General features: G+C 46.7%; 1 protein-coding gene across 9 annotated transcripts in view; it reads right to left on the reverse strand.

Moving 5' to 3' along the window:
• The window catches only part of HNRNPM (heterogeneous nuclear ribonucleoprotein M), a 39,835-nt gene extending 30,105 nt beyond the window's left edge, over positions 1 to 9,730 (reverse strand). For 6 of the 9 annotated variants that reach the window (XM_032591073.1, XM_030293300.1, XM_030293306.1 and 3 more), the window contains exons 1-2: positions 9,583 to 9,729; positions 144 to 313 (exon numbers count right to left, since the gene is read on the reverse strand). In XM_032591073.1, coding sequence (XP_032446964.1) covers positions 144 to 313; positions 9,583 to 9,695 — 283 coding nt within the window. In that variant the 5' untranslated portion in view covers positions 9,696 to 9,729. Of the gene's footprint in view, positions 1 to 143; positions 314 to 9,582 lie in introns of those variants that run through there. The other 3 variants (XM_030293282.1, XM_030293322.1, XM_030293328.1) reach the window with 3 other exon arrangements.
• Positions 9,731 to 13,540: the final 3,810 nt, after the last annotated feature.

Below are 13,540 nucleotides of genomic sequence, written 5' to 3' on the forward strand. Positions count from 1 at the left end.
TAAAGCGGCTTAACTCTCAAGCCTGGACAGAACACAATGCTCTACCCAGATCAACTTCCACTGACAAAAAATAACCAAGGAATTAGCCACAGAAAAGATGACACATCAACCTTCTTACCCTACTCGACCACCAGTACCATTACCTTTTTCTTTAACCAGGTCTTTAAGTGACTGCCATTTCACATCAAAAGGTATGTTTGTAATGAAGGCTCTGTATCTTTTAGTTGGATTGGCATATGGCTCAAAGCGATTGCCTCCTCTTTTTATGTTTTTCTCCTTCCTCTTCTCATTCTGAGTAGGTCGCTCTCCTTCACTGAATTCGAAGGGAAAAAAAAGGGTCCATATGTTAGCACAACATGAAAGACAGTATTCGATTTGCCAGATTTAGAATTCCACATAGTTACATCCATCACAAGACTAATCTTGACTTTGTTCTGAGACATTCAAACTTCAGTGCTCCTAGAGCAGAAAGGTAAAGTAGCACACTCCTTAAAACCCACATATCAAGAAGCCATTCCCAATAAACTGTGCTCTCCTCTGCCTTCACACATTCCTAGGGGATATAATAGAGATAGGAGCCAGGAGCCAACTCCCTGCCCAAGGTGTTTTCATTTCATGCCAGAAACAGGAAAAAAGAAGGGAAGATTTGCAAGATTTCATGGAACAGAAATGAGCTGGTGCACATAGGCCCAATCAACTTTAACTTCACAAATAAAACTACCTTTTTATTTTGGGGGGGGGGGGGAATGTTTTTTAAGCTGGAATATAAAATGGTACAGCCACTACAGAAAAGCTTGGCAGTCACTCAAAACGTTAAAACACGTAATTACCATATGACCCAACAATTCTACTCCTGGGTACAGATCCAAAAGAAGTGACAGGAAGGAGGAAATACTTGTACACCAAACAGCATTATTCGTAATAGCCAAGAGGTGGAAACAACCCAAGGGTCCACCAACAGATGAATGGAATAAAGAAATGTGGTACAGCCATAAAGAGATTCTTCAGCCATAAAAAGGCACGGAATGCTGATACATGCTGCAACACAGATGAAGTTTGAAAACATTATACTACGCAAAATAAGTCAGACAGATAAGGAAGACAGAATAGAGGTTTCCAGAAGCTGGAGGGAGTTGGGAAAGGGGTTATTGTTTAATGGATGAGAGTTTCTGTTTGGGATGAGAAAGTTCTGAAAATGGACAGTGGTATATGCTCAACATTGTATTTAATCCCCCTGAACTATATACTTAACATGGTTAAAACGGCATATTTTACGTACATTTTACCACAATTTTTTTTTAACAGTAAAGAAGCCATTCTCTATACAACGCTAGGAAAACCAAAGTCTGAGCAACCCAGGTAGGTAAAAGACAATATGCAGCCAACGATCCCACCTTCAGCAAAGGGTGAATGTTCTTCTGGCGAGGCTTTTCCTATAATACTCTTTACCTTTCTGTGTCAGGAGTCTCCATGCCATAACACTTCATTTCTAAGCTCTACAGATACAAATTCAGCTTAGAAGGTTTCACAAGCAAACCTCCAAAGCACAGAATCAGACATTAGGCTGGAAACTTAGGCGACAGCACAGAGAAACAGGCCAGTGTGTGCGGCCAGGGCAGGGCCCACACACAGGCCAAGTGAAGCTACTCCGTGAGCTGCCTGCCCACTCTTGTTCAGCCCCCTGTGACTACAGGCAGACACCGGTAAGAGGTGATGAGGAACAAATGGGGATCCAACAGACACAGGAAGTTCTCTCGCTTCCTACACTGGGTCCTGCACTTTCTGCTTACCAAGCCCTATGCTTTCCCCCAGTGAAAATGCAGAAAACTCCCAAACCACAGATTTTAGCAGACTTTGTGATCCATGACTAAAACGGAAAAAACAAAAAGCCAAGATTGTCTATTACTGATTTACAAACCCACCTTCGTTTAATTAAAGGGCTGACCTTTACTCTAGGATACGTCTTCCTTGCATGGGAAAAGTAGTGTTCAAATACCAGATGATAGCTTAGAGAAGTATTTACTTGGGGGGGGGGATTTTTTTTTTTTAAATGTTTATTTATTTTTGAGACAGAGAGAAACAGCACATAGACGGGGGAGGGTCAGAGAGAGAGGGAGACACAGAATCAGAAGCAGGTTCCAGGTTCTGAGATGTTGGCACAGAGCCTGATGCGGGGCTCGAACTCACGGACCATGAGATCATGACCTGAGCCGAAGTCGGACGATTAACCGACCGAGCCACCCAGGCACCCCCCAAAAAATTTTTCAAGTAATCTATATGCCCCCCCATGAGGCTTTAACTCATGACCCTGAGATCAAGAGTCACAAGCCGTACCAACTGAGCCACCCAGCCACCCCACTTGGAAAATTTTAATGTTATCAACTTAGCAACTTTTTTATAAACCCCAGAGTTTCTTCTGCTGGTCCCTCACATCCAAATACAAGGGTGCCAAGTGGTAACCCAGTGAAAGTATCCTCCTAGGCAAAAGTAAGGAAAGCAGCTTCCTCCATGATTTTAACTACACCAACATGCAATAAATAGACTTCCTTCACAGAGGCTGGCAGATGTGGAGGGGTATGGCCACTCTAGTCTCTAAATTCCTAGAATTCTACGGTCTACCCAGGTTCACACGAGAGCCTTCTCAGGCTGACTGCACACCACAAGCAGATCTCAAAGGAATCCCTCAACCACCAGAGACCACCTGTCTATGCCATACGAAAGTCCCACGCCAAAGTCTGCCGAAGAGTGCATCTGCCAAAGTGTCTCTTGTTCCTGGCAGATAGGAGGAAAGTGTTAGTAAAAATCAATAAAATGTAGATCAACCTACCTTCATGGACCTACAGGGAGGGTCTGTGCATAAAAAAGTATTTCAATATCTAGTTTCTTTTAAAACCTAAATACTCTATGATTTATGTTAAAAAACATCATCCTGACACAAAGTCCATGACACAGTAATAGTTGCATCTGTGTTTTCACAGACCTGCTCAGTTCATCTACTAGTGACAAAATGTATAAACAACTAATTACAGCCAAAGCAGGTAACAAAGTGTCTAGCCTACATTCTGCAGATCATTATGGCTGAGAATAAACTAGCTACCCAATCTAACCACAGAAGCTGGGTATTTGGTTTGGGGTTAATCCCTATCACACGGCTCACCATCAAGCAAGCAGCTCATATGGATTATGCCCAAGATGCGAGCACAGCACTCTGTACCCCAATCCTTCTCTGGCTCATCATTTCCACGGAGAAGTTTCATCCTAAGTAAAAGGGGTCAGAACTATCATCACTTCCAGCTTCCCAAAAAACTGACCTTTTCGTAAACCCAAAGATCACTACCAATTCTTCTTTTTAAAAAATGCTTTTCATAATCTCTACCTCCAACATGAGGCTTGCACTCACAACCCCGAGATCAAAAGTCACATGTTCTACGGACTGAAACAGCCAGGTGCCTGCCCCTTCGTAAACTTTTCTTTTGTCTTAAGTAATATCTACACGACCAACCCCTCTTGACAGAATTGCAGACCACCCTCAAAGAAATCCCACTCAAAATAAACATTCAACTATTGAGAATGTGAGGGTTTTAAGAGTGGTATCCTCGGGGTGCCTGGGTGGTTCATTCGGTTCAGCATCCCAACTCTTGATTTCGGTTCAGGTCACGATCTCGTGGTCCATGAGTTCAAGCCTGCATCACACTCTGTGCTGACAGGGCAGAGCCTAAGTGGGATTCTCTCTCTCCCTGTTCCTCCCTCGACTGTGCTCTCAAAATAAATAAACTTAAAAAAAAAGTGGTATCCTGAATGCCCAATTTGATTTTCTCACTTATCTTCAGGATAAAATTGGGGCAATATTCTTCTATAGCCCTAAGATATTTATAACATTTAATTCCGAAAACCTTTTAGAAATAAGTTTTTAGGGGCACCTGGGTGGCTCAGTCCGTCAAGCGGCCAACTTCGTCCCAGGTCATGATCTCGCAGTTGAGGAGTTTGAGCCCAGCATCAGGACAGCTCAGAACCTGGAGCCTGCTTCAGAGTCGCTGTCTCCCTCTCTCTTTGCCCTTACCCCACTCACACTATCTCTCTCTCAAAAAATAAACATTAAAAAAATTTAAAGAAAAAAAAGTAAATTTTTATAAGTGGATTATATTTTGAAATTGATAAACTGCTTACTCCCAGATACCCCAAATTTAGATTACAGACCTTAAAAATATTAAACACACACCTACCATATGACCCAATCATTCACAGCTACTTATCCAAGAGAAAATAAAGCATATATTCATACAAAAACTCGTACCTAACTATTCACAGCAACATTTATAATACCCTAAAACTGGAAATCTGTCTACTAAACAGGTAAATGAAAAACCAAATTGTAGTAGAACCATAAGCTGAAATGCTACTCAGCAACAAAAAGTAAAAAACTATACACAACAAAAGGGAATCTCAACACAATCCTACTCGAACAAACCAGACCAAAACAAGGAGTATAACATAGGATTCCATCATATAAAAGTCTGTATTTGAGAAAATCTAATCTGGCAAGCTAATCCACACCAAGGTTTCTCAGCCTCAGCACTACGGGCATCCCTGACCTCTACCCAAGAGGTTCCAGTAGCAACCCCATCCCTCAGTCTTACAGGTGAAAAACAAAAATGTCTCCAAGACACTTCTAAATGTACCCCGGAGAGGAAAAAAGTCAACTATGTTGAGAACCACTGATGCATACTGAAGGAAAGCAGATCTATGGTTGGGGGTAGGGGGAGAGAACTCCAAAGATTACAGAGGAGAGAAAAAACTTGTGGGCGTCATAGACATATTTATTACACCGATTCAGTGAGGGATTCATAATACTGACACCAAGCTGCACGTTTCCAATATGTGTGCTTATTGTGCCAATAACGCCAATACAGTTTCTGAGGTTTATTTTTATTTATTTTGAGAGAGAGCACGTGTGCACAAACGGGAAGGGCAGTGAGAGAGGGAAAGAGAGAATCCCAAGCAGGCTCCGCACAGAGCCCATTTCGAGGCTTGATCCCACAAGCTGTGAGATCATGACCTGAGCCGAAATCAAGAGTCAAACAAGAGTCAGACGCTTAACTGAGCCACCCACGCACCTCAGCAATACAGATTTTTTATAAAGTTTCTACTTCTGCTTGTGGAATTTCAAACTAACTCTAATAACTTGATTTGTAAGTCCAACATAAAGTAGATTTTAATTTTTTTAATGTTTATTTACTTTTGAGAGAGAGAGAGACAGACAGACAGTGCAAGCAGGGGAGGAGCAGAGAGAGGGAGACACAGAATCCGAAACAGGCTCCAGGCTCCGAGCTGTCAGCACAGAGCCCGACGCGGGGCTCGAACCCACGAACCACAAGATCATGACCTGAGCTGAAGTCGGACACTTAACCCACTGAGCCACGCAGGTGCCCCAACATAAAGTAGACTTTAAAGTAATCTTTCAGAGACTGAAGCCACAATAAGAGATATACCTAGACCAGCTAAACGTCTTACCCATACTCTGCTTGCTAACTGGCTCTCAACTCCCAATGAACATTGTCTACTCTGGCACCCGATCACTCATCCTAAGTTCTAAACAGATGCAACATAAAATTTTTTTCTAACATTCCATCAATCTATTTCATGATACAACAAAAACCAAGCGTAAGATACCTGTTAAATACCTTCCAAGTCATTAAGATGAAGTATGTTTCCTATGGCTTATGGAATTGTTTCACTGACTGCATTCTTTGAGCTCATCATTTTTCATGTCACTGCCCTACCGTGCTAGAATTATACTGTACCTAAAGACCACAACTAAAAAGACAGTGCCTGCGCCACAAAAAACTGCTACATTTGCTGAATCCCTACCCTCTCTTTCTCTTATTCAATGCTCTCATTGCTTTTAGTTTTTCAACAAAGAGTGTAGTTTGAATGGCAACCCCAACACCCTGAAAACCTGATCATATCTCCTGAGGGAAAGATTCCCTCCTCCCCCAATCCCTGCTCACATTAGGTCCTCAGCTCCTCTAATGTATTTACTGTTCACAACACTACTCATGACTCCAGCTCTCTACCTGGCTGGTTTTTTAGCCACAAAACCAGCATAACCTGTACCCAAGGTAGCTCACGGGGATGCCGTGAGAATCAACAAACAATCGAACAAAAAGCAGCTTGGTAAATGTTAAGCACAATATGCAAAGGAGCAGGACAGGTAACTAAGCATCACATATCCAGGTCTGAACCCCAACGTCACCATCTCCTTGCTAGGCTTCAGTTCCTTACTAGCCACACTTACAGGTCTGAAGGAGACTCAGCACACAGTAACAGTGGCACTGACAGATTTCTGTAACAATTTTGACGGGGATGGATTCAGTCCTAGCCTTCTGCTGTTACATAGTGATGCTGAGGCCACCTAGGCACAGCCGCTACAGTCTACGGGAGGAGCAATTCAGCTTTCAACTCTGACTGTAAAACATGGTAATGGAAGAGCCCATCTGAGAACCCCAAAAAGAAACAACCTAATCTTTGCAGAGGATCTCTTTGCCTAGCCATGAATAAAATCAAAGAAAAAAGTAAAAGCAAGGAGCTGGCAGCACGCATTCAAATCATCTGGGGCCCCCATTCTAAAGTTGAGCTCACAATGTAATGTGCCTCAAAAATCCTTTTTATCAAGTATACACTTTTTAAAGTACAGCAAACACTCAAATCATTGCAAAGCAGAGAATTTGGTTTAAATAAAACACTTCCACTGACTATGTTTAGAGAGGTTACCGGGGTAGCACTCTGGAAGCAACAAGGCCCTTGGAATCAAGATGGCCACCCTGGTCTCTGGGTCAAGTTCCTTAATGAGTTTTCTCAATTGTTTAAAAAAAAAAAAAAAAATCTTTTTCTCAGTTCTACAACAGAGTTAACGTTACCTCCCTGGGAAGCTATACTAAATACAGTTTCTTATTTTTGAAATGACCAGTCCATCTCTCAATTTTCTGATTCAGTCACAAGATTAATCTAGAAAAAGAATAGGTTAAGTCACTGATTTTAAATATATGGTGCAACCTTTACTTAACTGGGGGCGGGACACCTAAACCCACATGTAGTCCTCTAAAATGAATGCTTTTTCCCCAACAAAACATACTAAATATACTCTAACTCTGAATCTTGATTGCCTTTAGATGAAAATTTCTCATCAAAATAAAACAAGTCCTCCCACACCCAAGAGAAAAGGAACTGGAAAACAAGCTTTCCTATCCGGGGTCCTCAACCAAGCTTGCTTGCTCATTGCTTTTTTGCTGTCCAGCACACTCCACTCCCGCTACAGACAGGTCAGAAGAACCGCTTCACGCAATTCCCATCCCTAAAAAGGCTTTCAAGATAAAAATCTGGATTCCTTAGCCTGGAACTCATTGCCCACCAGCCGGCCCCCAGTATTTTAGCATAAAATGCTAAAGCAGCTTCAGTTCCTTACAAATAGCAAAGCAAACACCTAAAATCCCTAGTCTTTAGACACTCTCCTCCCAGCCCCTCCCCATTCATCTTCTCACATCCACCTCCAACAGCTCCCTGGGGGCAGGTTAGGTTGGAGGGAGGGTGGCCCCTCCAAGCTCCCAGCCGGATAATTCCTTTTACTTCTCACAACGTAATTACCCTACTACAGAAATGTAAATTGCCTCCTCTTCTGGGCAAAGACTTTATTCCAAAGAGCTCGGTTTCCTAAGCTTCCTCACACCACCAAAAAAAAAAAAAAAAAAAAGTTTTCCACCAGCCACACAAAACCGATCTAAATGTTGCTAATTAATATATCCTCTATTAAGCAGTCCTAAACTCTGGATTCTTTCCAACGAGGGGTATTTTCTCTCTAAAAGCCTTCAGGTTCTTCCTAATAGTCCACATCTTAAATGAATCAATCACAAAATGACCACCTGAAAATGCACAGGAAAATGGGAAATTTGAAAACTAATTTATAATTTATCCAACTTCTCACCTAACATGGTTCCAGCAACACTTCACCCTGTGATAAATGCTTTAAAAGATAAAATACGGGAAAAATATGTATCTTAAATGCCCCCAACTATGGCCCTCAAAAATCCTACAAAGCTCCCTAAATAGATGATGAAAAAAGTCCAAGTGAACATCTCTCTTTCCAGTTTTCAACAGTAAAGTATTGGAAAAACTTCCAGGATGCCTTTTCTGTTGTGATTTCTCAGGACCAGTAACCATGGTATTTTGTTCCTCTCCACCTAAGAAGAGAAAGTTTAACAAAGCTAGTGTTGACTGAATGCTCATTAACAAAGCAATTTCACTACATTCACTATCAAACTCTAGTTACGCATATTAAAAATTTCTGGGAAGGCAAATTCATAGAGAGAAAAGTATATACAAGTAACCAGAACCTGGGGAAAGGGAGAGAATAGAGAATAAGTTACTGTATAAAGGCTCCAGTTTGTTTGGGAAGATAAACGTTCTGCACATGGACAAGGGTTGATAGCTGCACAACACGGTGAATGCGCTTAATGCCACTGAATCGCACATTCAAAAATGGCTAGAACTGTAAATTTTATGTTATGCACGTTACCACATTTTTTGTTTTTTTAACTTGTGTTAAAATCAAAAGTGTGCCCAGACTTCCCCCCTCCTGGCCGGACAGCTGTTGGTCATAGCCACGACGTCTTTCAGGTGACTGTAATCAGAATGGGTGGGTTTCAGGGGGGACACAGGATAACACTTCGAAGCTTTAATTAAACTTGAAAAACCAAGGACCCGGCACAGAGCCCCACGCTGGGTTTAAAAGGTGACGAAGTTTGCAAGTGGTGAGCCCGCCTGATGATGGAAAAGCTTCCCCTGGAACACGGAAGAAGTTTCTTTCTTTTCCGCTACCCTTTCTTGTCTCTAAGGGTGAACACCGAGCAGCAAGGTCCGAACTCTCTACAAATACGTACTGCGCACCTGGGGAGGAGCGAAGGACGCGACGAGGGACTCGGGCCGGAGCCACAGCGCAGGGCTAGCGCGGTTCTGGCCGAGGCACTTCCCGCGGGGCGGGGGAAGGGGAAAAGGAAGAGGAGGCGCCCCGAACCGGCCTCGCGGTCCCGGCCGAATGAAATCTACCCGCCTCGGCTGCCGTTTACCGAGGCTCGCCGCGCGCGAAACCCTGCGCGCGCACTCCCTCCCCTCCCCCCACTTCACGGATCGGGAAACTGAGACCACGGACGGTGGGGGAGGGCGGGTTGGGAAACCACTCAACCCAAGGTCACCCGACAGGCAAGCGGGCCGCGGACTCTGCGACTCCCCGGGCCGCGCCATCATCCCCGTGCGCAGGGCCCCGGCCGCAGGCCTCGGCGTCGGGCCCGGCCTAGAGGGACCCGCGGAGTGGAGGACCGAGGCCTGCGAGGAGGGTGCGACCCTTGAGGCGTCCACCGGGTCGCCCGGCTTCACTCCTCACGGCCTCGGCCGCCCCCACCCTCGGAAGGCCCGGCGGGGAAGGCCCGGGCCGAGGCCGCGCCGGTGGGAGGCCGCCAACAGACCTAACGGAGCCGCCGCCGGCCGCCGCGAAGATGACCGGCCCGGGACAAGGAGCCGTGGAATACTCACCCCTTCGGGCCCGGGGCCCCGTTGCCACTTGGCACGCCGGGCGTGCCGCTCTCCTCCTCCATTTTAGGTTCCGTCGCCGCCACCTCGGCCGCCGCTTCGACCCCTGCCGCCATTTTCTCCGCGTCTGGGCTTTGTGTGAGGGTACGGGCTGCGCGGCGCTGCGCCTGCGCGCTCACGTGACTCGGCGCGACCAGTAACGCCTGCGCGCGCAGGGACCGGCTCCCGCCTCGTCCCCTCCCGCCACGGGCCACGCCCCTGCCCCGGGCCACGCCCCCGCCGCGCGCAAGCGCACACGCGCAGCTGTTATTCATTCATTACCGCGACGAATTTGCTTTAGGCACCTATTGGATACTCCACCAGCTCTCCAAGTCGAGCAGGAGTGTATCTCCCCACCTCCCCACCTGGACCTACTCATTCCCAGCTTTCTGTAATCAGAGCTGGCGCAGAGGCAGCGAGAAAGTTCTGTTTCCTAGAATATAGAGGAATTAGCTAGGCTAGGAGGGCCAGGATACTGGTCAGGCCAGGCAGAACTGCTGTGCAAAATGCTGTCTCCCTAAGCAAGTATCATCCTGCACCAAGAATATCTGTGGCCTCTGTCTGGCCTGTCTCCCTACCACATTGGGAGCTCCTGGGTGCAGAGCTCGTGGCCTACGTTCCTCTCACTGAACCCATTAACCAAAAACCAAAACATGTGGCTGAGGACTTAGCATGTGCTCACAGATGTTTGTTTGTTTTTTTAATTTTTGAGTTTATTTATTTATTTTGAGAGAGAAAGAGAGAGGGAGGGACAGAGAGAGAAGCCCAAGCAGGCTCTGTGCTGTCAGCTCGGAGCCCAACGAGGGGCTGGATCCCATTGGACGGAGAGATCATGACAAGCCGAAATCAAGAATCAGATGCTCAACCGACTGAACCACCCAGGGGCCCGAATCACGGATGTTTCTTGAGTGAATGAAAAAGCAAGAATCCAAACATGATGGAAGAAATTAGTCACAGGCCAGGAGAGTCCCTTAACTGGGGCCCCTTTCTGCCTACCCCTGGATTCCTTTGTCCTGAAGGCTTGACTCTGTCCAGAAACAGGTTTTCAAGGGCTGTTAGAGGATGTGTCATGAGGAAACCACATTGGCTTGGGAAGAGGCCAGAGCCCAGGAGAGTATTTAGAGGCCTCAGGCTCCCTTTCCCCACAGCACCTCCCTCCCCCGTGTCTCTGGAACTTTGAAGTGCTTTGCTGGATCTCGCAGAAGTTTCCATCCAGCCATCAAGCTCTCTCTGAGCTTACAAAGGGAAAGTTCTCTTTACCCCTTCTCTACACGTCATCAAGCTCTGGAGGAATATCTCATCTGCCACACCCTCCTAGCTGCTTAAATCTTCCTGGTGATTCTGACCCAGGCTGAGAATTCCAGGCCCAGAGAAGAAATCCAGTAGCCCAGCCTGACAGAGGGTAGGCCCCACTCCCACATAGTTCCCAAACTCCTGTGTCTCACAAAATTTCCTCCTATCACCCATCTTCAAGGACCTCCTCCTCCCACACCCCCTCTACTCTACTAAAATCTCCTGGGCACACCCCCTTCTTCTGTGGCCCCACTGGAATCTAAGCTTTACTATCCTCTCCCTAGACTGTAGGGGGCAGAAGGAGCCTCACAAACCTCTGAATCCCCTTGTTCAGCGCGGCTCAGACAGGGTGGAGGAGACCATAACGGTCTAAGAGAAAGAGGGAGCAAAGTCCGAACCAAATGCAAAGCAACAGGGACAAGAAGCCACCTGGCTCTCCAGTCCCTTCTCCTGCAGTGTGACCGGAAATCAGGGATAAGCCAGGCCCTGGTTGAAGAGACAAATTCTTCCACGCCAAGCTCCTACGGGCTGGGGGCTGGTTGACTTAACCCAACACTGCCCCCAGGAATTTTGCAGTCTCCTGAACTATTATCTTCTTCACACTTTCCTTTGGCACACATTCTTTTCCTTTAAAGAAAGAGGCTTTTGGGGGCGCCTGGGTGGCTCAGTTGGTTAAGCGTCCAACTCTCGACTTCAGCGCAGGTCATGATCTCATGGATCGTGGGATCGAGCCCTGTTTCAGGCTCTGCGCTGTTAGAGGCTCTGCTTGGGACGCTCTCTCTCCCACTTTCTCTGCCTGTCCACTGCACGCACGTGTGCAAGTACACACTCTCAAAATAAGCGTTAAAAAAAAAAAGAAATATGCTTTTAAATTCTACTTTACATCACAGCACATACTGAAAACTTGCTAAAATAGCTTATTGTGAAAAATAAGAGGATGCTGTTAAAGTAGAAATTCAGTCATGCTCACTGCCAACAGCTCTGAGCCTAAGACTTGCTCTCTCTTTTGCAAGGGTTAAGGGTCATTAAAGACCACCTAGCACCAAACTACATACTTCTCCTCACTTTATATAAAAGTGTTAGAAGAGGGGTGCCTGGGGTGTCTGAGTGGCTCAGTCGGTTAAGCGTCTGACTTCGGCTCAGGTCGTGATCTCACAGTCTGTGATTCGAGCCCTGCGTCAGGCACTGTGCTGACAGCTCAGAGCCTGGAGCCTGCTTCGGATTCTGTGTCTCCCTCTGTCTCTGCCTCTCCCCTGCTCATGCTCTGTCTCTCTCTGTCTCAAAAATAAATAAAAATATTAAAAAAGAAGAAGAAGAAGAAGAGAGGTGCCTGGGTGGCTCAGTCAGTTAAGCGTCTGACTCTTGATTTTAGCTCAGGTCATGATCTCACGGTTCGTGTGTTCGAGCCCCTCATCGGGCTCCGTACAGATGGTGAGGAGCCTGCATGGAATTCTCTCTCTCTCCCCTCCCTCCCCCAAAATAAACAAGTAAACTTAGGAAAAAAAAAGTGTTAGAAGAGATTTGCAAAGGAAACGACTTTCTCTTTTCGTGCTGGCACATCCTGGGGCTTCTGCACTACCTTCAGGAGAAGCACTCCAAAGTTGCCCTGAGGGAGCGGGTGCCAGACCTGTGTAGAGTAAAAAGCTGCAGAGGGCCCTGAGCACTGGCCGAGCTGAGACACTTGGGGACCATCCGTTCTGCAGACCACCAGAAGCCTACAGTCATGCTCACCCTTCCTGCTGCCTCTCTCCTGCCCCTCTGCCCCTCAATCACAGGACTCCCAAGTGCGGCTCATCTGCCATTGGGCTTCTCCCACGGACCAGGCAGGTGTCAGCCTCCAGGCCTTTGCCCTTTGCTGTTCCTCCCCCCGCCCCCCTCCCAAAGGCCAGGCTGGCTTCCCCCTGCTGTTCATCTGAGGCAGAAAGGCTTTTTCTCCCTCTCTGGGTGACCCATACCCCAGATGGGCATTCGTGAAGAAAACAATAGAACACACCAGACACTAAGCCCGTCAGGGATGTGTGACCTTGGGTGAGAAACCCCACCGCTCGGAGCCTCCGTTTGCTTATCTGCAAATGGGATTAATTAAGGGAACCCCAGAACCCACCTTTCAGATCTGCTCTGAGTAATAAACGTGGCCCAATGCAGAGAACCCTCAAAAGTACACAGTTCAGCAAGACCTCAAGAAGTAGGTGCTGTTACTACCATGACCATATTTTTCTTCCTTTCCCGAGTCCTCCCGGAAGGGGAAGCGGAAAGCTCAGCACAGGGGGCCATGCGGACTGGGGGTCAACCCTCACTCTACTTCCTAGAGCCGTGGGGGCCTTGGACACAGGCTTCCCCGCTCTGAGCCCCGGTCTGATCCGTAAGATGCGTGGTCCACTCTATGTGCAAAGTAAGTGGGAACTGTTCTTACAACTATTTATTTTAAGTCATTTATTATATAACCCTGCTCCCTGCTCTTCACTTGAACACTCAGGCTTTGCTGCTTCCGGTGTGGCGCAACAGATCCCTTCAAACCAGCTGAGGGTTCAGTTAGGTTTTTTTGAACCTCTGTATGGTCCCTAACTCCCTTCAGGTCCCAGGGGCCTCCCTTCGAGGCCTGGGTTCAGAAACGTAACTGACAAGTCCG

Source organism: Lynx canadensis, chromosome A2 (genome assembly GCF_007474595.2).
Source record: "Lynx canadensis isolate LIC74 chromosome A2, mLynCan4.pri.v2, whole genome shotgun sequence".
Classification (NCBI taxonomy): Eukaryota; Metazoa; Chordata; class Mammalia; order Carnivora; family Felidae; genus Lynx; species Lynx canadensis.